At 46.6% G+C, this 27,248-nt stretch overlaps 2 protein-coding genes across 13 annotated transcripts in view; one reads left to right on the top strand and one right to left on the bottom strand.

Moving 5' to 3' along the window:
• Positions 1 to 19,347, top strand: part of CCDC92 (coiled-coil domain containing 92) — a 71,487-nt gene extending 52,140 nt beyond the window's left edge. For 2 of the 6 annotated variants that reach the window (XM_030501733.1, XM_030501732.1), the window contains 4 exons: positions 481 to 2,454; positions 14,923 to 15,069; positions 15,438 to 15,479; positions 16,634 to 19,347. In XM_030501733.1, the coding sequence (XP_030357593.1) occupies positions 14,940 to 15,069; positions 15,438 to 15,479; positions 16,634 to 17,409 (948 nt within the window). In that variant the 5' untranslated portion in view covers positions 481 to 2,454; positions 14,923 to 14,939 and the 3' untranslated portion in view covers positions 17,410 to 19,347. Of the gene's footprint in view, positions 1 to 480; positions 2,455 to 3,759; positions 3,978 to 4,212; positions 4,237 to 11,397; positions 11,599 to 14,922; positions 15,070 to 15,437; positions 15,480 to 16,633 lie in introns of those variants that run through there. The other 4 variants (XM_030501735.1, XM_030501734.1, XM_030501731.1 and 1 more) reach the window with 4 other exon arrangements.
• A 97-nt stretch (positions 19,348 to 19,444) lies between these two features.
• Positions 19,445 to 27,248, bottom strand: part of DNAH10 (dynein axonemal heavy chain 10) — a 54,830-nt gene continuing 47,026 nt past the window's right edge. For 3 of the 7 annotated variants that reach the window (XM_030502509.1, XM_030502511.1, XM_030502510.1), the window contains 12 exons: positions 26,938 to 27,092; positions 26,522 to 26,705; positions 25,486 to 25,686; positions 24,063 to 24,272; positions 23,596 to 23,691; positions 22,724 to 22,895; positions 22,158 to 22,289; positions 21,647 to 21,858; positions 21,404 to 21,571; positions 21,003 to 21,183; positions 20,243 to 20,388; positions 19,445 to 19,779 (listed from right to left, as the gene is read on the bottom strand). In XM_030502509.1, coding sequence (XP_030358369.1) covers positions 19,633 to 19,779; positions 20,243 to 20,388; positions 21,003 to 21,183; positions 21,404 to 21,571; positions 21,647 to 21,858; positions 22,158 to 22,289; positions 22,724 to 22,895; positions 23,596 to 23,691; positions 24,063 to 24,272; positions 25,486 to 25,686; positions 26,522 to 26,705; positions 26,938 to 27,092 — 2,004 coding nt within the window. In that variant the 3' untranslated portion in view covers positions 19,445 to 19,632. Of the gene's footprint in view, positions 19,780 to 20,242; positions 20,389 to 21,002; positions 21,184 to 21,403; positions 21,859 to 22,157; positions 22,290 to 22,723; positions 22,896 to 23,595; positions 23,692 to 24,062; positions 24,273 to 25,485; positions 25,687 to 26,521; positions 26,706 to 26,937; positions 27,093 to 27,248 lie in introns of those variants that run through there. The other 4 variants (XM_030502506.1, XM_030502507.1, XM_030502508.1 and 1 more) reach the window with 2 other exon arrangements.

Below are 27,248 nucleotides of genomic sequence, written 5' to 3'. Positions count from 1 at the left end.
AAACAAAACCATGCCAGCTGTGCATGTTGATATTACAGATGCACAGCAAAGAAGAACAACATCCGTGTGCAGTGACACAGAAAGGTGATTAAGCTTTTCTGTTCCTTTCTGTCCCTGTAATCTGTGCTCTTTAACAAACAAAACAAGCAAAAGAAAATAAGGAGAGAGAGGCACCTTAAAAGCAGAGAGACAGCAAGAGTGGGAAGATGCATTCCTCTAATGTCCTGGAAAATCCCTGTCCCTGCTCCTAGTAGAGCCTGGGAGCAGACCCAAGACCACGGAAAGCATGGGGTAGGAGGCAGATCATTCGAGACAGACACAGGAGAGGATCAGCCTTGCCCTAACCTCTCCCTAACATCTTCCTGCACTCATTTCCCATTAGCTAATTAGCACGGGCCTTTTAAAATACATACAGCCTCTCCACCAAGTACACACCAATTGCCACTCATCCTCTTACCTGGTCCCTCTCTCCATCTCTAGATAGCACAGAAAGGAGGAGAAGAGCCCAGAGCTGGTGCTGCTGCTGCTGTCGACGCTGCTGGGAGCCCTCATTCCTCCACGCTGTGTCACACTGTCTGCCCAGGCTTTGCAGCCATTTGATTTATTCCTATATATAAACTCTGGAGATGCTTCATGCCAGCAACGTGGCACATTTCCAGCGCAGCCAGGCCAGCCCATGGAGGGCATCCAGGGCTATGCAGCAGGAATCAGAGCTATTCTTCATCTGGTCTTGAGACAGACTGGCCAACCTGCTCAGCAACAAGGTCCTGGCAGTCCCTGCAGATGATATCATCCCATCAAATCCAGGCAAATCCACCTGGGCAAGGCGTTCCCCACTCTGCAGAGCTTGACCATATGGCTGAAGAATAAGCCGTGAAGGGACAGAGGCTTTGAACTGAAGTCCTCAGATCTGGAGCCTCCTTGCTGGGTTTTCTGCCTGATCCTGTCAAATCATGGGAGTCAAGAAATCTGGATTTTACCTCGGTTTCTCCATGCATTTTCTGTCTGATCCTGTGATGGTTGCTTAGGGCCAGTCTTTGACAGGATGCCTGCAGTTTGACAGGAATTTGTAACTGCATGAAGCACAGATAAGTTCACTATAGAGGTACAACCCACAGGCAACATAGGGCCTAAGGACTGCTACAGGTCATGGCATAGCTTTTTGTGATATCTGATTCTGGTAGAGCATAAACAATGGGAGATTTTACTGTAAAACGCTCACATCTCAGAGCCCTTTGTACTTTGATGGATTGGGGATTTGAAATTCTGGAGGAAAACCCTTGGCCATCTCCAAAGTTCAGGAGTTGGGGTTGGGGCCAGAGCTTCCTCCAGCCCCACTCTCTGAACAGAGGAGCTGCTGAGCTATAATTAACTGTATTACACAGCAGCCTCCAGGACTTCTAAAGAGTTTTGCAGATATTAATGACACATAATTACCATGCTCGCAGCACCCTGCAAGACCAAGCTATTCTCATTTTAAACATGAAGGAACTGGGTCAGATCAGTGGGCCGCTCACCTGGAGAGGGGCAGCAGATGCTGCTGCTGAAATGGAGCAGCCTTGGAAAGGGTGACACATGGGGATGATCTTTGCAGGTTGAAGCTTCACAGAACTGAAAACTTCAGAGAAATCAGGGGGACACAGAAAAAGTGCTTAGAGACTATTTCAGTTTTATTTCTGAATGAATCTATTTCCACCCATTTGTTTCCAACACGTTTTCCTTACATGAGGTACAGGGATATATTTGTGTTGTATGAATGTCACCTCTTATAGCTCATTAATATAAAGCACTTTCCAACAACAGCGGGGGGTTTCCTTCATCTGTGTTAGGTTATTAGGGATCCATATTGAATGTAACATCCTCCTGTCTTCCCTGCCAGGATGATTCAAATAGCAAATGCATTTCTCTTTTGGCACAGGTCCTCACTGAATCAGCTTCTCAGACTGGTTCATCACCTAATGGGATCACAGGATCCTAAATTAAGAGTCCACATTTTATATAAAAGGATGAAGAGATAAAATGGAAGGAAAACCATGAACAGGAGATGGTTTGTTCTCTGGGTCTGTGTCTGCCTGGTGTTGCAAACCAGCATTTGAGTTCAGCCTGGCTTTGGGCAGCTGCTGCACAGAGACACCCCAAAGGCAGGAATCACAGCACTGGGAGCTGCCAAGCACCACTGCATCCCAGTGGGGACACTGCTCACATCACCACCCTGGTGGGACACAGCAGCCTGCTCCTTCCCACCACAGGACCCTTCTCCACTTAAATCTTATTTTCACTTCCAAATCCCCATTTAAAACTGGACATCTTTGGGGTTTGCTTTGACTAAGAACTGATAAGCTTTCTTTAAAATATTTCCCTCTAGGCTACGTTGTGCTTCATTTTCCCTGGCTCCAGGAGACAAGAGGTGGGAAGCATGTGTAGATCCATCCTCACAACAGAATCACTTTGAAGGTAGGCAGAGCCACCAGCTTGCAGCTTAGCGCTGAATGTGATTTTGGTGAAGGTGTGAAATAGTTATCTGTGTTGTGTAGAGTACTTATCTTTCCTGGGAAAATTATTATCTCTAACTTCTAGAACCTCTAATCAGCTTTTTCTGTTGGCTGCTGTAAGAAATTAAGGTTTTCTCTCTTAATTTTGAAGTCCTTTATAATGAAGCATTTTCTTTCCATTACAAACACAGAAAAGACACTGTGTGCGAATCTGCATGCAATTGAGCTGTTCCTACATATGCAATGTCCTTGTGATGGGCAAATCCCAATTACGCCAACCTTTCTGTGCTCATTAGTGGTGTTGGAATTCCTGTGTGTGTCTGCCAGCAAACACACTGTTCATCTGAACTTGTGTGCACCTGCCAGCAGTATAATCACAGTGATTATGGCATGTGGCGTAATCTTCCACATGGTTTTATGCAGAAAATACAGATGTGCAAAGAAAATCCGACCTCTTACGGCTGCACATCCAGGGGCTATAACTCAGCTGGTGTGCAGTCTAAGGTCACATGCATGTGTTCATGCAGAAATGACATTGCAGAGCCAAAGCGAATAGAATCACAGAATGGTTTGTGTTGGAAGGGACCTTAAAGCTCATCCACTTCCAACCCCTGCCACAGGCAGGGACACCTTCCACTAGAGCAGGTTGCTCCAAGCCCCGGTCTCCAACCTGGCCTTGAACATTGCCAGGGATGGGGCAGCCACAGCTTCTCTGGGCACCCTGTGCCATGTGCAGAGGTGGGCACACCGGGAATTCCCCCCTTGGCAGCTCGCTCCACTGGAGCCTGGTTCAGCTGCACCCATTTCATGGCGCTTGCAGGGGGGTTAGAACTAAACGATCTTAAGGTCCTTTCCAACCCAAACCATTCTCTGATTTTATGTATGTTCCAGTTTTCAGGCATTGGAACAGGCTGCCCGGTGGAATCACCATCCCTGGAAGTGCCCATAAAACATATAGATGAGGCCTTTGGTGACATGGTTTAGTGGTGGCCTTGGCAGTGCTGGGGTAAAGTTGGACTTGATGGTCTTAAAGGTCTTTTCCAACCTGGTTGATTCTATGTGGCCACTGTGCACACGACACGACTGTGCACACAATAGTGCACACGACTATGCACAAGATGGTGCACACGACACGATAGTGCACAACACTGTGCACACGACACGATTGTGCACACGATAGTGCACATCATAGTGCACAACACTGTGGACACGACATGATAGTGAACACGACAGCGCACACGATAGTGCGCACAACCGTGCGCGCCCCGCCCTTGGGCGGGGACAAGGCCGCTGCCGGTGACAGCGCTGACACCCCGCGTTGCCATAGCGACGGGCCGGGCTGCCGCAGCCGTACCTGCGCCTGCGCCGCCGCCCCCGGTCCCCGCCGCGGCCGGTAAGTGCGGCCCCGCGGGGCGCCCTCGGCTGCTGCGCGCTGGTGGCGGCGGCGGCGGCGGCGACTCGGCACGGCCGCGGAGCGCTGAGCAGGTGAGGTGCGGCCGAGGGCGCGGGCGGCGCACGGCACCCTGTCCCCGCCGCCCTGCGTCAGCCCTGCGGCGTTAACGGGCGGGCGAGCGGCATCGCCGCTCCCTGAGGGGGCTGAAGCCACCCCCCGCCTCACGCACCCACCGCCCGTCTCCTGCGCGGCCCCGGGGGACCCGTCGCGGCGCTGTGAGGCGGGTCGGGCAGGGGATCGCGGTCCCCGCCGGCACCTCTCCGCGGTCGGTGGCGGTGCTGGGTGCTGGAGGTGGGGAAGAGCGGCCGGTGCGGTGGGGTGGGGCGGGGGCAGCCGGGCCGGGCCGCGCCGCGGGGCGCCCGCTGTACTGCAGCGGCTGAGGTGCGGGACGGGCTGCTGCTGCCCGCGGCGTGCCGGCGCTGCACCAAAGCGCCTCCTTCCCTCGCCTAAGAGCGTAAAAAGCCCTTTTCTCCGGTCACTCGGGCAGCAGAGGAGAAAAGAGGTTACCCTGCGGCTCCCTTCACCCGCATCTGCTGGCACAGGGGCAAGGGCGTTCCTTTGGTTGCTGGTCGCGAACGTCCCCCCGCTCAGGAGAGAGCGCTCCGCCCGGCCGCCTCCCTCCCGCGGCCGTCTGCACAGGCAGCCGGGCACCAGCGGGGCTGCTGACCCCGCCGCTCCCGCTGGGGCAGGGTGTGCATCGCATCCCTCGCAGCCGCCTTCTGTAGGGTGCGTGTTCACTCGAGACAGTGACAACAGTGTCGTTTGCAGGAGCAACACGGGGCCTGCAAAGAGAAGATAGATGGATGGATGGGTTGTGAACGTTTGGGGTGGGTAGGGAGTAGTCCTCGTTTGAGACGAGATTTTTCCTTCTGAGGGGAATGTCGCTTGTGGCTATGGCCGCAAAGAAGTGCAGGGCGTCCTCAGACATGGAGGTTCTTCCAGCCGCATAGATGCTCTGTTTCCCTACGCAGGACTTGGGGTGGGACAGCAAGGAGGAAGGAGGGGCCGTTCCCACTGTGGACAACAGTGGTATGTGTTTGAGTTTGCCTTATTAAATCCTGTAAAGCTGAGGCAGAGAAGGTAAATAAAAACACGGGAGCTGAGGCAGCGCTGAAGGTGGAATTGCCCGTTTTGATCTGCATTGCAGGTGCATAAGAAGCATCCAGGCTACTTGTTGGCTTTGCCTACATGGTAAGATGCTTAAGCTTAAAAAGCGTTATTGATGCTTTTGAAATACAAATTATTAAATTAAATTTAAAAAGACAAAAGGATGTGACTGTAAATACAGTCCCTTTTTCCACATAACTTACTCATTAGTGAACATTATTCTATGGTGCTTTATTATGACTTAACCTGTGGGAGACAGACATTTATGCTCTTAAACTGCACCTCGCCTTTTGATTTGTCTGTTTAAAGCAAGTGCTTTGTAAGCAGGTAATGGCAGACTTGTAATATTGTTAATTTTTCAAGCTGTTGGTTGTACTGAGGTTCCAGCAGTCGTTTTTAGTGAAACAACAAAGATCAGGAGGTCACAACAGGAATGTATCAGCTGCTTCAGTAGAAAAAATGGATATTGACTAAACTGATGCCTGGCTGCTTGTTTTCATCCTATTACCATACTTCTGCTTTGTGTATCTCTAAAGTTTCCTTTCCTCCATCCCCTTAGGAAAGATGAAGGTCTCATGACCTATCCAAACACTATATGTAGTTTTCAGTCCAGGAGTTATTGCACACTCCAGAATAGCAATCTTATTTCATTCCTTGAAGTTGTTTCTCTCAGTTCAGGTTTCAGATATAATTGCACATTGTCAGGGCTTTTAAATTATTTTTGTAAAGGTATTTTTGTCATTTAAAAGAGACAAAATACATTTGTCACTTGTAAATCAAACCATTCCTCTGTGTGCCCTAATTTAGGAGGTTGTAGGTATTAAGTACAATGTATTTGTTCATCCAAATCTACTACATTAGTCAATCGTTTAACAGCAGTAGGCAGAAGAACAGCTCCCCAGTGCTATTATTCCAGAATGTGCACTGTAATATAAAGTAAAATATTTCTTGACCATTCTAAACAGTATAACAGAGGCAATAAAGTTGTGCTAAACTAGTTTGCAAGTTTACCTTTGCTACTGTCTCATTTTGAGGTGTCTCATTACTTTTCTATGGCTTAAAAAATGATGTTTTAAAGTGGCAAAACTTTGAAGAGTTGCATTTATAGCCTCAGGATTCACAATGTGTTGAAATACTTGTGTAAACAGAGCACTACCACGTAATTCATTTTCTTATTCAAGTTCAGTTTTAACCTCACTTCTCAAAGGTTAAAAAAATGAGGCAAATTGTGATTTACTTTGCACAGAGAACAAACACCTTCATCTTTCTGAAACCATGTATAATGCTTAAGAACTGGTTTTGATGGTGAGTGACACTTTCTGTATATATTTGTGCATCTGTGTGTGTCTGTGTGTCTGTCCGTAAGTAACAGTGATGGCTTTTGGTGAGCAGTGATTTACCAAAAAATGAGCATGTCAGATAACCTGATGCTGTCAGGGAAATAAGTATGTTCTGACTAGCCAAGGACATGGCTCTTCCTATTGCTGGTTTAGAAAACAAAGCCACGCATGAAGAAAGGAAAAATATAAGGATTTTGGTGTTGAAGGAAGATAGTTGCGTGAAAGGTCTCGCCTCTGGCTGTCTGCAGTCTCTTTGGTGCAGCACACAATAAAACATTGTGAGCAGCTGTGAAACACTGAGAAGCACAGACCTAAGTCTGTGTCTTACTGCGGCTTCCACACTTGTTACTGGTAGGAATATGCTGCAATAAGCTAATATTGTGTAACCATGAGCAGCATTGTCAGAACAGTGTCTGGCAGAGCCTGTGCGACCCTGGGAACAAGGTACCGAGTGCTGCTGCCCAGAGCCCGCGGAGCTGAGGTGGGGAGGGTGCCCTTTGTTCAGGCAGAAATGTTATCACCGCAGCTCTGGTTTCCTTTGCATCTGCAGCGCGCCCAAACAAACTCTCTGCTCCTTTCTCATGCACTGATGTGATATCTGGAAAAGGAAATGGAGATCATGAATAGGGAACCAAGTCTGAATGTAACCCCCTGCCCCGGTTGTACCTGCTGTACCTCGCCTCCGATTCCTTCGCTCACTTGACAAGACCTGGCATCCTTTATACATCCTGTGTACACCCTGTGGCTGTAGCATCTTCCATGGATGTGTGCCTGATTAGTCCCTGTGCTCGTTGTTAAGTGATTTAAAAATTGGCTTCCTCTAAACACGGATGTCTGGCAGTGTGATGATGGGTGTTAGTCGGTATCTCCATGTGATCAGTGAATAATTGTGTCTAATAGTGTTTTATGGTGATCTGCCAGCTCATTTCTCCTGGTGATGTTAAAGAGCATGGTACTATAAATGGGAGCAATGCATTTATTTGCTATTAGAAGTTAGAGGCATGGCAAAATATTGGTGAAAACAATGTCCTCTGAGTGCATCAGAACTTCCCAAGCTGTCTGTGCAGGTGTTTTTAAATAACCCTTGAAAAAAAGCCTTTTATTTGGATCCCTGTTTCTTTCGTGCTGTTGAGGAGCATGTTTGCTCTCCTTTCGCTCCTAGAAAACCTTTGGTTTATACTTAAAATGTTAAAATACATCACTACTTGTGGATCTTAATTATTTGGGTGAGACAGGATTTCAGATCAATGTTATTTAACAACATTGCTTGACTGGAAACTAAAATTTCATGCTTCTCCCTGATCAGAACAATAGGTGCCTCTAGAAAGGCTGGAAGCACGCCAGGAACAGTAGCTCCCTGTAATCTGAGTCAGTGCCCGGAGGGAGGGCTCAAAGGTGCCGAGTATCGCCTTTCTGTGGAGCAGAGGTGTGGAGCTCCCGAAGTGTCCATCTGCGTGGAAAAACTCGTGTGAATGATGCCATTAGCAGCAGGTTGCCTTAGTAATAAAGTACGTGTGCTGGTTTGCTTTGCAAAGCTTGGTTCAAGCTGCGTGCAGTTCCGTGGCCTCCATTTGAGATACCTGGGTTATGTAAGTAAGAGTGTAAAGCACCTCCTTGAAATTCTTTGTCTTGGCATCCTATTTACTTAAAAAAAATGTTGTACTTGCTTAAGGAAGGACTTAGCCATAGGTCATCAGCACTGCTAAATTTCCTCTGTCATCAGCTCTCGGAACATTTACTTTAGCAAAGTGGAGGGCAATTTTTCTATGTTTGATTGTAGTTGCTGTTCTAAAATAATAAAATCGATGGCTTATGAAACAGCAGCACAGAATAATGCATTAGAGAAAAGCACACTCCTCAGCCTGGTAAACCTGCCTGGAGAACAGTTGTGCTGTTCTGCAGAGCTGCTGTTCCAATAGCTGTGCTCTGTAGATGGCTCTCTCCTCGGAGAACGGATTTATTTAGCTTGCTGTAAGGCCTTTTGCTGTGTTTCACAAGTATTCCAGGTACTCTGGAAGTTACCTCTGCAGCAGGAGCTGCAGCTCAGGTGAGCCTGGCGCTGCAGCAGGAAGCAGTTCTGCCCAGTCCACCCCTGCCCACCTTGCCAAGTCTTTATTTGCTTCATTGTTTTCACTTTTTCCCAGTGCTGCCTGAACCCGGCACCTAGAAACCAGCCAGTGGGAAAACGGGTTTGTTCTCAGCTGGACCCACTTCCCTGCCCTGGTTCACTGAGTGACCTGGAAGGTGGTTTCAGAGCATTTCAGAAATGCAACAGTAAATTCTTGCTCAGAGCATGCGAGTGGAATGGGTGAGTCCCAGCGAGGCGGGATGGCTAAATGTGTACTGGCAGGTTATTTTCTTGTTATGGGGGGAAAGAAATGCTCAAGTCTCTCATGTGAAAGCAGGGTAGTAGTTTTGTTGGTTTATGTTTCAGCAAACCTTCTAACTGGCAATTGTTTTTAAATCACACAAATACATTTTCTTTGAGTTCTTACGCCATTCACATGTTACTGATCATAGAGAATAAAATTAAAAGAGAACATGAAGTGTTATCTACTGATACCTATTCGATATCTAAAAAAACCGCTGTGACTTTTCCATAGTATAGCATGTTTCTGAGCATGAATTTGGAGTTATATTTAATATACCCTCATACAAAACCCTCCCACAACCACCTTACTAGCTTAAATCCTGATTCAGCTTTAACTTTCTTTGAAAAATACAGGCTGGGTTTTGCGTGTAACACTGATGCTGTGTTAGTCTGGGGGAATTGAGTATTATTCTGACAAAAAGCAATTGGCTTTACTAAAAAGACCAAACGTGTCTTTGCAGTACTGTAACTGGTTGTTACTGGGGTGCAGTCAGTGTTCTGTGTCTTTGATGGAGGTTATATTAAAATAACAACCTATTTTATCCTCAGAATGGAGGAGTGAATAAAATAAAGGCCATTCATCAGGACCGTGTGCTAGAAAGCAGAAGAGAACCAGCCTGTTCCTCTAAATTATGATGTAGCCTTGCTCGTGAGGGTCAGAATAATTGTGTCAGTGTAAGGTGCCACTGCAGGACCATTTCATTTGCTTCTCAATAGTCTCTGTCACAGTGGTGATCTTAACATCTGATTCCTGGGGTTGGGTGGTCTCAAGGACAGAGAAAACTCCACATGAATTATTCCTGTCAGTCCTTGTGATTTCAGGTAGTCAGGCAGTAAGTGAACCGCAATTTCAGTGCAAAGTGCCAGCTTGTTCCTTTAGAGCATCTAGAATTAATCACTGCTACCAACAGAGTGTCCACTTAATTATTCTTCCTGCTGCCATGCCCATGGCTGTAGAAGTAACAAAAAATTGTTTTCTTTCTAAAATACTAAACCCTGTGTTTCCTTGGGGACATTCAGGGATTAACTGTGAAGAGTCTGCAGAATCTCTGATCAGAAGGCAAAGGGGAAGCCAGGCAGAGAAACGAGGGAGTAAAATAGCATCGAAAAGCAGTAGAAATAGAAAAGGAGCTGAGAAAGCAAAATCATCCCCTTCCTCTGGGAGGAGAGTGGCACATTTCCTTTTCCCTTCAGTTGTCTCCAGGAAAGAACTGCTAATTTTGCTTGGCTTAAAACACACAAACTAAAAGAATATGAAAACAGTAATTACACAATAATTACACGTCAGCATTGTTATACTTGAACACAGAAGGCGGGGGAAAAGGGGGGCAGTGCTGTTGCTGGAAGATGTACTCATTTACGGTAAGGGAGCACTGGAGGAGGGGGAAGACCTTGTGAAGGTGGTTGTGTAGGCCCAGCACACAGAAAAGCATGACTTCAAGAAATATTGAACTAGTTTAAGTGGTTTAGTCTAATGCACAGATGAAGGAGGGGAGAACGTAAATCTGAAGCTGTGTAACAGGCTGTGATTAAACCGTGTTGTTGCCGGATCGACAGTAGTAGAAGTATAATGGTATGAGGTTGGGTCTGCGGGGACTGAAAGCAAAGGTCTGAGCAGAAGGATAGCAAAGCCCTCAAGCTGGCTGTGGAGACTGCAGAGTTTCCTGTACTGTGTCCTTTGAAATAAGCTGAACCCACACTTTGGGGATGGCATATGCGTCTCGAGATGGAGAGCTGATGGAAGCCAAGGGTCTGTCAGCTGGGCGTTTTATCATCAGAGCTACATTCTTTGGCAATGTTTGGTCAGTTCAGTGACAACCATTAAAACAGGGGCTGGCGGAAACTTTGAAGGTTCTTACGAGAAGACCTTGAAACTGTATGTTGTATAGCATGCAGAAATCATTTGGGCAGCTTTTGTCGCATTTTGAGGGGACCAGTCAAGAGGAAAAAGCCTGCCTGCCCATACATATTTCAGGAAGATTTGGGTATGTGTTGGCAGGGAGCTAAAGCAGCTTCTCAGGTGATAGTCACCCCATCCATGTAAAAGGAGGTTATTCTGTTTTGTTGGGTGGATACCAAACAGGAATGAAAACGTTAAATAACCATGGTTGTTTGGGCTTTGTTCCAGTAGCTTCCTTTGGACTGTCTCTGAAGTCACAGATTAGCATCTCCCTCCTCTTCTCTTGCAGTGGGTTATAGAGATGCTCTGATTTTGTGCAAAGGCATCTAACACACAGCCAGATGCTCACTGCCTTGACATATTTTGAACTCTATCCAAATACTTAAGATCAGAACAGGCCTGGAACCTGCACATCCTCTGCAAGGCAAGATTTGCTGTTAAAATGGTGGCAATTTTTTATGGTGAGCATGAGATGAGTTGCATTTTGGAAACTTTTGTTTAATATTTTTCATTTTCAGTTAAAGATTGGTTTATTTTTGTTCCCTTTTTAAGGGAACCTGCACTTTTAGAAGGGACTGAGCAGTTCCTCTTGAAAGTGAGCTTACAAGAATGTTCTGTTACCTTCTCCACTTCACTGGACGATGAGGGCTTACGTAGGTGCAGCAAGGATTGAAGTGTTGCACTTAACATTCCCAAGGCAATGGTGTTTAACTCATTCCATTTGTTCCTCCTAGACTGTATTCAAGAGAAATTGTGAATCCCTTGTTTGGAGGACTCGAGGCTCAGTCTTTGAGCTATATGTAGAAACATTTGGTGGTGGTGAAATGAGAAGGTTTGCATGTTGTAGGGGTCGAATGCAGCATCCCATCCGGATAACGTGTGTAACTGGTTGGACACTGCTGGTGTTCAGCACAAGTCTCCCTGCAGAAGAGGAGGTGTGTTACCGTCGTGGCACTGAACACTGCAAGTCCATTTTAATGTTTTATCATCCTTATCGAACGCCATCTGCATTCCTTAGTGGGAGTTTGCCAACTTGGCATTGCACAATTCCTTTTGTGTGAGAACAGAGCAAACTTTTGATTTTGATTTTTAAAGTTGCTTTGGAGACAAAGCGAGGGGGGAGCCATAGTGATACAACTGCTCTGTGGTCTGTGCAGTTACAGCTTTGGCTTAATTTATCTATAGGAATCCAGCCAGAGACTGGTTGCTTGGAGAGCTGTCCCATGGATTTCCATGGTGAGGGAGCAAAGATTGCTCGTCTGGGCTGTTAAGGGCTAATTGACTTCTGCATTTTGCTCTTTCTCTTGCATTTTCTGAGCGTAGCCTTACTTTTGGCTGCACGTTCTGTCTTGTTTCAGAGAGCAGGAGGTGAAATCAGTTTAGTGCATTCCCAGAACTGTTTTACAGAGAGGTTTTGGATGTAATTTGTGGCTGTGTCTGCTACGCACCAAGAAAGAGCAGGTTAAGAATTGTTAAGGAACTTGGAGTAGCTGTAAATCCCACTAAGCAATCTCCCTGGAACCAAGTCAAAGCATCTGCATCGGGAAGTGGTGGGGAAACGTTCGCTGACTTGTATTAAAAGAAACTATTATTTCTTTTTAATTGTATTTGGTTTTGGGGTTTACTGCTGAGTCTCTTCCCATTTTAAAACTTTATGAGACTGTGGGTCAGTAGGTTTCATTGTATCCTGTGAGCTGCTGACAGATTTGAGACTGACATTAAATAAGATGTTTTAAGTAATTATATCTTTCACTAATGGTATACTCGAGAATGCAGAATTCAAGAGTGGCTGTTAATCTAGAATGGCTTTTTCAAGTTCCAGTGCGTGGTTTAACTTTGTGACAGTTGTGAATATTTTGGCTTTAAAAACTAGTTTATATTTTTTTCCATGGTGTCTTTTGATCTTTACATGGCCTAAATAAACAAGGAAGTTGATTCGTTGTAAAATGCTCGGTCTAATTTTGTGGTTTAAGATTTGCTGTAAAATAGGTATAAATTGACTTGTGGCTGGGAATATGTTATTGTTAATACTGAGTTGTGCAATTCTAAGCAGATTTCGTAGCAAAAGCATTTATCTGTGTAAAACACTTTCCCCTTTCCCTGTGTTTATGGCAGACGGTTTTGGCTGTTCCCCAGAGCACACATGCAGGGATTGCCCAGTGTTCGTGTGGCCTTATAAAAAGGACATAAAATATAAAAATATATAAAAAGCCACGACTGGGCAGGGTAGAGTCAGTGCGAACTGAAGCTGCTGCCCATAAACTCTGTGGAAGCTGTGGCCTTCCCTTTCCCTTGAAGGCAAGGCAGGAGATGGGCAGACAACGAGGCTGCACCAGCCCAGGGAGCTGCGGGAGGCTTGTGGGAAGGTCAGCTCCTGATCCTGCATCCTCAGAGGAGAGAAGCTACTTGGTGCAGAGGGGCTGCAGGTAGAATTCACAGTGAGTTGATTTAATTGCTCTCACTCATTAAGCTACCGGATGCTCTGGTGCTGGTAATTCTTGTTTTCTTCCTAAGCCTGGAAAACGAGCCTGCTCTGAGTATTTCCTTTTTTTTTCCTTCAGAGCAGGCAATCCTAGTGTGATCTTTAAGATGCAAGAGATCACAGTGAAAAACCAATAGAGGCGATTAATAGTGACAGCCTTGTTGTGCCTTTTCTAATATTTAGAAACTAGTTTTTAAAAACCACATTTACTTGCAAGGACTGAGTTACAAACACTGTTTGTTGCTGGTGGTGAAGCCTTTATCTGCTCAGATGATAGTTACAGGCATAAAGCCTCCGTTGGTAACCATTGTGAGAGTGAAGGCTTTGGCATACCACACGTAGGCTGCTCTTTCACCTGGCACTGCCAGTGCTCAGTTTCATGTGGAAAATACATTTCCTGATGAAACCTCCCCTCCGAGCCTCATTGTACCAGGCTGAGCTCAGCGATGGTGGGGGCATGGCCTCCCGCAGGGTTTATTCTGCTGTCGCACTCAGTGGGTAAGAGCAGAATGATCACGTAAGAAACTGGATGAATCAGTAAAGCTGCTGTCTGAAATCAGCTTTGGGAACAAGGTGATGTCACTTTGATAATATAACACAGTTAGAATATCATCAATACTTACAATTAATGGTGCCCCACAGTGATTGCTATGGACTGTGAGGTCCATCTTCAGTCGGTCCTTGATGCATGGGCAGTGAGGGGGTACCCTGGTGGCAGTAATGGAGCTGCTCTCTAGAAGTCATAGAGCAAGAGCCTGTGGCACAACTTGTTTAGTTCTGATTTAGCCAACCCAGAAACCTCCTTTGAGAATATTTTTGCTCCATAATTTTTGCTTGTTTGCTGACGCTGGTGGCTGCAAAACGACCCGTTCCACTTGGCCAAGCACAAGTTGGCACCGGCGCTTCCATTCTTCTTGAGCACTGGATTTAATCTTTGATCTCTGTTATAAAGTAACCAAGCGCTCTGCTTTGCCCCTTGCACACAAGTGGATTCCTTGAAAGTCTCGTACAGCTTCACTTGATTTTTTTACCATTAAATACATGTAGGGATCAGTCTGGTGGTGGTGTGGGGAGTAGAACGTATAAAATTGCAGGCAGGGCTGGGTTCTGTGCAGGAATGACAGGAGTGTGTTACTTTTAAACTTGTAGAATCAAATTTTTGTCATAAAACTACATACGAGAAAGAGCCCAAAGGATAACACCTGACAGGGTGAGACGAGCCTGTTAAGGGCAGCCACGGGACAGAATTAAGCTCTGTCTTAGCACGACGTGTGGTCCCATGGTTACAGACCGTGGCTGTAACGCCATCACAGACGGTTGCCCGGGCAACAGGAGTCCTGATTCTTATCTCTGTAACCTAAATACTGTGATTGTTTTTATAAAACTACAGTGATAACTGAATTTAGCCTTTCCACTGTAGCCATTGGTGCCTTATCAGGAGCAGCAGAGGCACAGTGCAGGGGCCCCTCAGCATCCTGCACTTTACCATTCCTGTCTTTGAGTGGGAGCACTGCCGTAGTCAAGGCCCAGTTTTATAAAGCTGTTCTGCAAGGAAATTGCTCTGGCTTGAAGTATAAATTAGGCTTTCTATGAACTTAAGAGCACTTCTAATGGAAATAGTCATGAAAGAGAAAAACCTTTTGTGGTATTTGCTTAATTGCCTCCCAGTTCATTAAGAGTAGGATTCAGCTGTTCCTGCTGACCCTGGTGGTAGAGTGAGGATCTCTGTATGTGCAAGATAACCCACTGATGCAGTTCTACATCTGTTCACTGACAGGGTGACTGCATGTCAGGATGGCGACTTCCAACCTGGAGAACCAGCTGCAGAGTGCCCAGAAGAACCTGCTGTTTCTCCAGCGAGAACATGCCAACACCCTGAAGGGCCTCCACGCCGAGATCCGACGCCTGCAGCAGCACTGCACAGGTACCTGCGAGAGGACTCGGAGCCCGTTCGGTGCTTCCTTCTTTTCACAGGAATGGGGTGACTGCTCCTTGCTCCAGCTGTGAATCCTCAGCAACAGCACCCACCACCAGCATACATTTAGGGTGATCGCCATGTATCTCATGAATGATCATGATCATGAAGCAAAGATTTATGTATTTATTTTTAAAGCTGATAGTTCCACTTGTTTCACAGATTTGATAATGTGCTGTGGATCTCCTGCTATTGCTTCAACTGGGGGGAAGAGTGACCTGTGTTTTCATTGAAGTATGCCATTGTAAATGTGCTCTCCAGGTGGTGCAGGAGGTAATGATGATGTTCTAACAAAAAACCCCAATTTTTCTCCTCAGATTTAACCTATGAGCTGACTGTAAAGAGTGAAGACTTGTCAGGTAAGGAACACACAGCATTTTTCTTTTAATGTTCATGTTAAACTTCCTCATCTTCTTCAGTGTCTGTATTTTCTCCATTACAAGTAGGTGAGAATACTTTGCACTTGGGATGTTGGCTTTATAAATTCTAAAGGTATAGCAGTAGCTTTCTACTTTCCAGACTTACTGTTACTTATGAAGTAAATGTCACAAGTCCTTTACCAGGGTCACACAGGAAATCTTTGAGAGCGCCAGGAACAGAGTGTAGAACTGCTGACTCCTCTCTCTTACTAAACTAGTTAGTTCCCTGCATGCTGTATGGGAACACAGGATGTTCATTTTAGGGGCAGAAGAGTGAGACTGTTATTAGCTGGTACTGGAATCACACCACAAAGCTCTTATTTATATCTATACACTAGACTGTAGTTAACAACAGGTGAAGCACAGGAATAAAATACTCTGAGAGGGATTGCATGGGACAGGACACACAGCAGATGAGAGAACAGGGGCTTTGCCTGTGCTCAGCATTATTTCTTGATGTTGCAGTGTTGCTCAGATGCTTCTCGTGGCAGGATTTTCAGAGTAGGTGATGTATCAGTGATGCTGCTGTGCCACACTCAGACACTGCCCCCTGTGGAGGGGACAACACCTGACTAGCACTTCGTAGCCAACAGCCCTGTGGCACAGGCTGCTTGCTATTGGAGAAATGCAGGCTGTCAGCCTTAGTGAGGAGTCTTAGCCTTAGAGTCACGGGCTGCAGCTGCCCATGGAGGGGTGAAGCTAAAGCCAGAGCACACCTTCCTGGTGAACTGTGACAGCAGCTCCTCCACTCTTTCCAGCCAGCCTGACATTTGCAGAGGGAGAAGTTCCTCTTTAATAAGCAAAGGATTTGCAAAATAGCTCAAATTTTATCAAGTTCAGGCATGGTTTCTGTAATCCCTGTTCCCCAGAACACGTGAAGCATCTCCACTTAGTATCAACGCCATTAAACCATGGTGAGTGGCACTGGCTCGTCACCATTTCCTTAAAAGCTGTCCTGTTGCTTCTGAAGAGGAAGTAATTTTAAGAGCATTAGCTGAAGTTAGTCTTTGGGATGGCAAAAGGAACCCTACTGTGCTATTTTTCTTAGTGGCTGTTGTTAACTTGAAACACTTCTGCTTTTCCTGTTCTTCTAGAAAATGGCAGTTCAAGAAGCGATGAACTCAAAAGTAAGTGCAAAGATTTGGAAGCTCAGCTGAAAGCCAAAGAGGCTGAAAACAATGAATTATTGAAAGAACTCGAACAAAAGAACGCGATGATAATGGTGCTGGAAAACACCATTAAAGAGAGAGAAAAGAAGTATTTGGAAGAGTTGAAAATGAAAAGCCATAAGCTCAATATGTTGTCGAGTGAACTAGAGCAGAGAGCCAGCACTATTGCTTACTTAACGTCCCAGCTGCATGCGACTAAGAAGAAGCTGATGAGCTCAAGCGGGACTTCGGAGGGGACCCCTTCTGGCAGTCCCGTGCTGTCCAGCTATAAGCCGTCCCCTCCCAAAGACAAACTGCCGGAGACCCCGCGGCGCAGAATGAAGAAGAGTCTGTCGACACCCCTGAACCCTGAGTTCGAAGAGGCCTACAGAATAGGGTCGGATAGCCGGAAGCTGCTGTTGAGAGAGCCCGTGGATGCCATGCCGGATCCCACCCCGTTCCTGTTGGCCAGGGAAACGGCAGAGGTGCATCTCATTAAGGAGAGGCCGTTAGTTATCCCACCCATTGCTTCAGACCGTGCCTCGGGTGAGTCGCACAGCCCAGCCCGAGAGAAGCCGCACAAGGCCCACATCGGGGTGGCGCATCGCATCCACCACGCCGCGCCAGCCCAGCCCCAGCCGGAGGTGGAAACGCTGGCGGTGGATCAGGTCCATGGAAGCAAAGTGGTCAGGAAGCACTCAGGGACAGACAGAACTGTTTGAGTAAAACCACTGCAATGCTCTGTTCTGTTGCTGTTTATGCACTGTGATCCTGTAGGATAATTAGCACCTGCAGTAAAGTTTCTTTTGATGCCCCATGCATGCCAAACTTCTTCCAGATCCATCATTAATAGATTACTCTCCTCTAACGAAACCTAATAGGACTGTGTTCATATGGCAAGGTGTATAACTACTACATGCTGTGGCCAAATCAGGGGTACCTGACCGCTTGCTTCTGCGCACCGCTCCATCTGTTGTAACCACTCGTGTGGACGAAGGCGCGGGCTGCGCTGTGAATCACTCTTAGTGCAAACAAACCTAACTGAGAACGGCTGTCAGCATTCCAGCTGCCGGGGGCTCGTTTGGCTTCACATAAGCACTTCACACCGACCTCCATGACAAAGCCTTTGTCACGCTAGTGTTGAAGATAGTGCAGAAGCACGTACACGTTAAAGTGAGCGATGGACATCATCATCTTCACGTGCACCTGGCTGCAAACTGTGTTCTTAGTTTCTCTGTCTCAAAATGCTGAGAGTCCCAGTGAGCATTACTCGATTAATCCCAAATTCTTTGGTTTGTGGCTTTGTTTAACAATAGGGGGGTGAGGGTAAAGCACTCTTTTAAAGGGTTAATGATCTCAGAGTATGAACACAGGTTGTTTGGGGGGTGTTTTTGGTTTGTTTCAGTTTTTAACTGAATGGCTCCATTACACATTTCACACTGTCAGCACACTGCACTTGTAGCACCTTCCATACTGGCTCAGAGCTCCTTTTCCAGGGAGAGAACGTACCTGGCTGTCCAATATGGAAATGGGTCTTTATGCTCTAACCTGCACTTTTTGTCTAAAGGGATTATTTTTGTTTCCCAAAAACCTGAGTCTTGTTCTGGGCACTGTCAGCCAGTGCTGGCTTCTGCCAGCCTGGAAACTGAGCTGTCCCTCTCGAATGTGTGTCTTAATTTTAACAGTTAAGTGATGTATCCAATTCCTACAGGAAGAGAACCTGCCATCCTGGAGTTCTGTCCTTGTGGATTGGGATGGACTTGCCTTGCACTTGCCCCCATTCCCCTACTCCTTTCTAGTGAGCAACAGGTAGACCCAGTGGCTGTTAGACTACTTGATTCTTTTTTATCATTTATTTCCTAGGAAAGAAAGGCATAGTGGGAGCTGTGGGAGCTGTGGTTTGGGGAAAGGAGCACAAATTGACCATTTTTCTTAAATTGTGATCAGCACCTCCAGCTCGCCTCTGCTTCACTCTCGTCTGCAGCCTCTGAGCAGGAGCAGCAGGAAACGATGGCTCCCAAATGCTGCTAAGCTTATGATGTGCCTTTAAATATTTGGAACGCATAATCCCAGTGAAAGCTGATGAAGGATCCCTGCCTGCCCTCTGTCCTTCCCCTTCCCAGCTCTAGTCTGCCCCTGTAAGCTTTCCTGCAGCTGTGTGTTGGTGTGTGTCCCTCTGGAGCTGTGGATCGCTGCCCGTCGGCTCCCCCAAAGGCACGGGCAGGATGACAGAAGCCGCAGCTGTGGCGCTGCCCAGGAGCCCGCAGGGGCAGAGATGGAGCCCTCAGGCCTCCTGGGCCCACCCCGCGCTCCCTCGCGACTCGGGCTCTTGCTGTTCTGAAGCCCAAGAGACTCCTCAGTGTTGTGCCCGGCTGGTTGTGTGGCGGGAGTTGTTCTGGGAATGGTGGGGAGGGATAGGGAAAAGCGGTGTTACTGGAAAAGGCTTGGTTAGAGAGTGTTACTGTGTGTGTTACTACTGTACGTGTATTGCGTTGACCAGCAGTGGGTTTGGGTTTTCTGGCTGTTGTTGCCGTATTTTTATGGCCATGTCTTGTATGACTGATCGACCCTGCTGCTTGTTCAAGGATGATGGACGGCACCGCTTCTAAGCACAGCAGAAGTGATGCTTTGGGCAATTAAAAACATTTCTTACAACCCTACAGGCCTTTGTGTGTGTGAGACTTAACTCATTACCTCTTCTGGCCACAGCCCAGCATGGAGCCTTTCTGAAACGAAGCGCAGATGATGAAAAACCACTTTCCTTCAAATGCGTTTATTGGTAGTAAGAGCTTTTTTCTCTTGTGCTATTTAAAGTCATGTGGGCTTAACTAAACACACACACACACCCCCTGAGGTGAGGGATCTCTGCCTAGTTTCATAACTACTTTTTCTGCCCCCATAAAGGGTTGGATTCTGTGGGGACAACCTCGCGCCCCTCCGTGCTGTCAGTCTGTGTTCAGGGTGAGACAGACGCCTTGCAGCACCCAGTGGGAAATGTGCCTTGTGGTGTAAAGGTCGGCTTCAAAAACGAGGCCGAAGCCCATCGCGTTCCGTCTCAGGGAGGTTGTGTACACGGGGGTCCGCAGCGTGTTCTGAAAGAGGGTGCAGGAAGGAGGACACTGAGCAGTGCGTGAAGTGCAGCATGGAGCTGGGAACAAGAAGGGCCTCGGGGGGAGGCAGCTGGCTTCAGAAATCCATTCTTTTTGTTTTAAGCCTTAAATAGCTGACACCCAGATAATGTGCCCATCCTTTATGTCACTGACAGGGACGGGGGAATAATTAAGAGCGTAGTGGGGGTGTAAGAATGTCCCAATCCCCTAGTGCTTGAGTGGAAAAAAGGCAGCAAATGGAGGAACCCCCCTTGAGTGTGACTCTAAGAAAATAAAACCAATGACAGCAAACACAGGGAGATGTGTTCAGCTGCGTACTGTAGTGCTAACGACAAACACTGGCTGCCTGTGCTAAGGGGGAGGGCACTGCCAGCAGGTGAGGTGTGAAACCAGAGGCAGTTGAGCAGCCCATCAGCCCTTGTGCCCCCCATTGTGAGGGATGTACCTGGAGCCGGAGCCTGTGCGCTTCCGTGGGGATGATCTTCAGAATGGGCAGCTCCACCACCAGCACTCGGGGCTTGCTTTTGATGAGGCAGCCGTGCTCCACGTCCCAGTCTGCTCCCTCCAGGAACAGCCCAGAAACAAAGCAGCCTGCAAGGGCAGAAATGCAACACCTCGTGTGAATGGAACGAGGTGACTTTGGTTTTTAACTGATGGTTTGGTTTTGCTCAATCTACCAGGTTGGGGTTTTTTAATTCCTCTGTTCCCAATCAGGTCTAGTCCTCAGCAGCAGTGCCTAGTTGGCCTCTTTACTCAGAGTTTGTTATAGTTAGTAATTAGAGCATTGCTAGTCATAGAAGTTTCATACAGATACATTTATACATGTCATACATAATCGTATTTACTTTCTGTTTAAATACATTTCAGTATGTTATTTGTGGTGTAACTAGAGCTTTATAAACCTGCGATGGCTGGTAATGTCCTACCCTTAGAAAGAAGCAGATAGAGAGAGCAAGGCAGGGAGAGGTTGCAGGCTCAGATACCTGCACATGGGTGGAAAGAGCTGGAAAGGGAAATGGAAGCGCACATGTGGAAGTGCACACGGGCTCTGCAGGAAAATGGAAACCAGAGCCCAGCTTGTGAGATGTAAACCCAACAGTACTGTCTATGGAGGTGGGAGCTGAGTAACTCAGTAAGCCAAGTGAGTTCTCTCTCACCTATCAATTACTTTATTATGTTTGCCAAATAATCATAACACCACCAACCTTGAGTAGGCCATTCGGTGATGTCCTGCACACTCTTGTACTTGGTTACTTCTGTGTAGAGGGTGGAGTGATCCAAGGGCCACTTGTTTTTCCTACAGGTGGCTTGAACAAGCGCTGTCAGGTAGGATTCGGGAATGTGCAGGCCAGAGAGCCACATCACCTTTGGCTCACAGTCATTAACCTGCAACCACAGGGACAATCTGTGGTCCTCCCACCATACCTCGTGCTCAGCCCAGGGGCCGAGGCTCTCGCAGGCCGGCCAGTGGCCAGTCTGTCGTGCAACAATTCATTATGGTGCTCAGCAGTGACTGGCATTAGTTCAAGTAACTTACCTAAAGCAGCATGTACAGCTTACCATGCAGATTAACACAACAAAAGGCTTTCTGGAGGCACTCACTTACCCAGCTGGTGTACTGCTTGTACCGATCCATAAAGAAAATAATCCAGTTTCCAAGTGTTTTGAGTGTGTCGGGAGCCAGCCGCCGCCAGATGCCAGGAATCTGCCCATTAAAGAGAGCCCGAGCCACATCGTCCAGTTCACTGCTCATCCCAACTTCCCCAGCCAAGGCCTGGAAAGACAGTGAGAGGCTGAGGCCTGACTGACTGTAGCTGCTGTGTGCAGCAGTAGCTGTGTCCTCACTTACACGCTGTAGCTCAGCCAACGACTTTGCCATGCGAACAATCAGCTTATTAAAACGTTCCAGCTCCTGCAACAGCACCACGGTCGTAGGAGAAAGGTCTCGTCCAAAATGTCTCCGTATCTGGTCCAGATCGAACACTTGTGGTATTTTGTTCTCTATATCCTTAGCAACATTTGCAATGTATTCATCTCGACTGATTCCCATACCAGTTTCACCTGAAACCAAAACAGTTGAGTGAGACTAAATCTGCACAGGCTACCCCTTCCTGCTGTTCACTCTCTAGGGGAACGTTGAGAGCTGACTCCCCATCTGGCATCGAAGCCTCACGCTCTGCTGCTGCAGCCTCCCTTGGGCACGCTGTGACCTGCTCCCATGCCAGACCTTCCCTCCATGCCCCTCCTGATCCCCCCATCCCCATGCAGGGTGCACCCAGAGGCGGGCTGTGACACGCTGGCAGTGAGCTCAGCAGCCAGCCCCTGGTTTTCATTTACACAACCAGCGATAGAGAACCCACCTGTCTGAGGCTGCAGCTCGAGGAGGTGACTCCACATATCCCGCACCGCTTGTGTGTAGTACCCAATCTCGGCATTGGCATGAAGACCAAACACCTCTGGAGTATTGGCCAGTGGCAGCGATTCTACCGCCTCTGCGAGACAAAAACGTGCTCCTAAAGACATGATAATTAAACCAGAGCTACCAGGCAAAAGAGAATAGTGCAGGGACTTTTGTTGCTGCTCTGTTTGGGAAAAGTGTTATAGCTGGGGTTGAAACACTGCAAGGATCAAACAAACATTTTTAAACCCTTAGAAAGGTATCAAACAAAATTAACACGCTGTTACCTGGGGATTTTATTTCTTTTAAAGACATGAGGAGCTCACTGGTAAGCTCACATTAGAGAGGCTGCTCATATAAAGCAAGAACAGTCTCACCAGTGGGCTGGAACACCACAATATGTACACACACTGCCTGAAGTTCCTTCACCTTCTCATAGGCAGCAATGTCATATGGAGAGAACATATACTGGAAGTGGACTTTATGCTTTTTAATGCTAACATATGTGGCAGGAAAAGCATTTCTTACCAACAAAGTCATCCTTTACAGTCCCTTGTGGGATCTTATAATCAACCTTGTCGTTCTTATAAAAATGAAACAGTTGGAATGTGTCAAATATGAAGTCCCCGAGGTACTCGTCCATGTAGACGGTCAGAATGCGGCGATCGAAGCTGTCGATTGCGCGCCCACCGTACATCACCTAGAAATGGATCACAGCAGTGTTACAGTGCTGGCCCTTGGAGCAGCAAGTGCAGTTAAAGTCCAAAATACTCTTTGCTTTTACAGTGACTACACAGTGTGATGCTGTTTCCCCCATGGGACACCGAGTACATCTCCTCTAGCCCCTTTCCAAGTTTTTGGTCTTAGTCTGGAGAGCACAGCTCCAGGCACTTCTAATGGCCCTTCTCTGAGCTTTCTGTGCAGTGGCACCTTCCTCGGGTGCTGGCTCACACTCAGCTGTGACTAAGTGCTGCAAAATAACAGCTTTCTGCAGGATTTCATGTCACAGCAGCTACCAACACTGCATATACAACACACAGTACAGTCACATACTGCATGGCAAGAGCTTTGGGAACACCTGGAAAGCTCACATCAGCAACACACTGAACCAATAACACTGTGAGGCTGTGCTGTTCAGTGCTTGCAGCAGGATCCCAAGGGCTCGCTCATTCAAAATTAATTAAGCACCATAACTCCCCTGTTGTGCAGCTACACACAGCGGCCCTATTTCATTGAGACAATGAGATTAAGTGACTTGCTCAGGGCTACACGGGAGTTTCAAGGCTGCTCAGGAGGGATCCTCAGCTTTACTCGAGGATACAGCCCATGCAGAAAGGAAACATCATTTACCTGGATTCTTTCACCACCAAGTGCTCCTCAGTGACAGTGTAGGCACTCACCTCACCAATGAGATATTTGAGACTTCTCCAGGGGATTTTATCATCGTTTTGCTGGAAAGCTTTTGTCAAGTATGTGTTAAGAATTTCCATGCAGACCTAATAAAGTTGTTGGAATATGCACGATAAGATTCATAAATCAACCATACATGTATATAGATTTTATTTAACATAGTGCTTGTTTTAAAACTAGCTTATTTCTCAAATAATTAAAAAGCATAAATACTCTTTAGAAAAGAGACCCATGAGAGAGGTAATATAAATATGAAGGATTTGGAATCCGATTAATTTTTAGTGGCCAAAATTGGTATCACAGAAGATCAGGTGTCTACAGAACTCCACAGGAGCAGAAAAAACATGAAGCAAAATGTTACTGTGAGAAGGGATCAGAGCTGGACAGACTGTGTGTTTTCAGAAGCAACCTGAGCAACTCAAGAGTATAAGAAGAACCATTGTAATTATTTTCTTACCTGGAAATCAGATTCATTAAAATCATACGGAACGTTCCAGCCAACCTTCCCAAACTTCCTTCTCTCCTGAACCACAGCGTGGAAAAATGCCAAGACATAGACTAAGGATTTAAAGGCAGGATGTGGGCACTGCTCTAAGGCGTCCTCGGGAATTTTGAAGTAGGTGGCTCTCATGTTCAGTTTCAGGCCATTTGGTGGTTCTGTCACAACCTGGCAAAATGATTAGGAAAGCTGTCAGTCACTGGATAGCCTCAGGAAAATGAGCTGTAAATGTATCACACTCCCAAGCTCTACAGTGCAAGGCTGGAAATTCTGAGCAGGTTTCCAAGGTCATATCAATATGGATATATTTTTCTTCAGTACAGACATGATACAGACCTTTTCTAATCATAGAATGTGAATAGAATAGAATTTATCAAGATAAACACACATCTGTAAAGAGAAACTCACTATTATTTTAGAAACAGTCATGCTATTGGAAAGACCTTAGTATTTGTCATACTTGAAGATCTAATTTAGTGTAATATCAGTACTTTACACATTCTGGTGTCCCCTACATGCCACTACAGTAAGATGCCTTACCAGTCTTTAACATGGCTTTACTGATGAGCAAACTGAGGCAGAGCCAGCTTCCTGGCAGCTTTTTCTAAGTGCCATAAAACCTTTGTTCTCACTGCTCACAACCAGACCTACAACGTGTGCATTTGCAGTCTTAAAAGATACGTTCATGCTCACTCCTCCCCACTGCAGCACTAAGCACTGCTGGAGGTGAATACTCCAGAGGTGCCATTGATACACAGAGCACATACTGGGTGGATCTGTCATGTCACTGCTTTCAAATCTGTGAAATAAAATAATTGTATTTCCAGGACTGATTCACCACAACAGAAGTGAAGCAGCCATAGAAATGAGCATTAGGACAGCATCGTGGCTTGGGCCTTCAAAGTAATCAGCTCAGCTGCTGGTGATGAATGCTGCAGCCTGGAGGAGCAGCTGGAAACCATTATCCTATTACAACGTCTGCTCCACTGGCACTATTGCCAGGCGAGACACAGAGCTCAGCTCTGCACTTCAGCATCAGGGCTGACGGGGCTGTTTCTGTCTCTCCAGATATTCCTTACTTGTGGCAGCATTTGACTCTAAAGAGCATTTGTCATATTTCCAGGTTTACTCACAAACCTCTACTCTGAAATAACTGTTTCAGAAGAAACCTGCTGAACAGCCTTCACCCGCAGGAAAAGTCACCATAAGATAAAGAGGAGGGTGAGAAAAGGATTTGGCTTATAAAGACAAACAGCCAGTGTACATACAGCCCAAGTCAACACGCTGCATTCAGGTCATACTCCTCCCAAAAACACTCTGTTTTGCTGAATAAGAGCAGCAGTCATATCCTCCTGCCCATGGTTTCCCCACTGCACTATACCTTCAAGGACTTCTGCAGTATTCCAATCGGGAAGCCCTCGGTCGGGTCAGTAGTCAGCCAGAGGCGAAAGTCCTTGTGAGGCTTTGTAATGTTTTCCAGGGCCTTTTCCAGATTGATGAGCCACTTCACCAAGAGGTGACAGTTCTGCAACATCAGCCACTCTCCACTGACCACTACATCCTCCAGCATCTGCAAAGCGATCTTAAGAGAGGGAAAGAATCACCTGTGAGTAACTCTCCCTTTATCCTGTGAGCAAACTGACTCTGATGGGTGAGTGCAGTGGATTTCTTCCTGCTAGCAAGCACTCAGCCTTTCAGTTAGCTTTAGTAGCTGTACCAGAATGCTCCTTGCTGAGAACAGGCCTTTTACAATACCATAAGAAGTTGCTCTGAAATGCTTTTTTTATTTCATTAATTACTTTTGGAATTAAAAGTCAAGTAGAGCATTGAAGCATCTCACAACAGTGCAGGAGTGTGCATGGGCCAGAAGAGGGTGAAGATCAGAACCTAGGAAGCGATGATTTAAATGAGTCTAAGAGTTCTCCCTCTGACTGAAATCACAGCAAATTCAGTCACCCACTAAGCTATGGACATCCCTGCTGTAGTGTCCATAGCAAAAAGGAAAGCTACAGGAAAGACAAAAAAGCAGCAGGATATCTTTTTGGTAACAAACACTATGACTTCCAATCAACTCGTGTTCATACACAGAGACACAGGGTCACTGAGTAATCTCTGAAAGGCTGCACAGTAACATCTTCTCAGCAAAACTGTTTTTAAACAGACAACGATATTATTCTGAATCTATCCTTACCCAAACCATTAAATCAGCCAATCAGCCAAATGCCCCCTTTCACACTGCAGCATTATTCCCAGGCTGGCAAATCATACTGTGTCTGAATCACAAAGTAACTCCCGTTAAAATGGAGCAGACCTTTGGAAAGGAAACGTGAACAGGCCCACAACATTAGGAGCATGATTTGCAACTCACAGACCAATTTCCTGCACACAGCACGTCCTTACCCTCCCACTGAGGTTACCTTTTCTTGGCCTTGTCCCATGGCTAGGAATTTGAATCTATCCCCTCCAAATCCTGTCCTCTCGGCCAGTTTCATGAGGTCACTGATAGGATCAGAGCCAGGACTTAAGATAAAAACGACTGGTGAGGAAGGACTGCTCTGCTCGAAGATAGCTTCAAAGCTGATCACTGGGGGCTGCACATACCTGGTAGGAAAAGCAGCACAATAAACTGCTGATTTGCACGAGAGCAGCAGTGACTTTTACACAAACATCGAAGCTCACTGCAAACTGTGCATGGAAATGATAGAGATAACTCATGCTCTGTTGTTTAGGGAGATTACAAAATCATTTACAGTTTCTGTGTGTATACAGGAATTACATATTTCAGGAATACCTGACCAGTGTGATTTGGATGTGGAAGAAGAGAGTGACTTACTTCTCACCCATTGTCAGAGTAACATAGTCCGTGACTGCCCGATAGAGCCGGTCCACCCGGAAACACCGTAAAAGCAGGAGCTTCTGGAAGTCTGAGAGCTTGTCCTGGTACTGCATGGGGAATGGTATCTGCTCCACAGCATCTGTGTCATACCACTGGCAAGAAGAGATGGGAGACAACGCAAATGAATCCAATGGCTCTACCAATGAAAGTACCAGGAAAGTGGAGAAAAGCAGTTTGATTAATGAGGAACAAGAGACATGAGAAGATCAAAGAAGAAAGTCAGTCAGCTGCAAAGAAATGTTAAAAGA

Source organism: Strigops habroptila, chromosome 11, assembly GCF_004027225.2.
Source record: "Strigops habroptila isolate Jane chromosome 11, bStrHab1.2.pri, whole genome shotgun sequence".
Classification (NCBI taxonomy): Eukaryota; Metazoa; Chordata; class Aves; order Psittaciformes; family Psittacidae; genus Strigops; species Strigops habroptila.
Note: the sequence above shows the minus strand (reverse complement) of the source record. Positions and strands in the feature narration are given on the sequence as shown.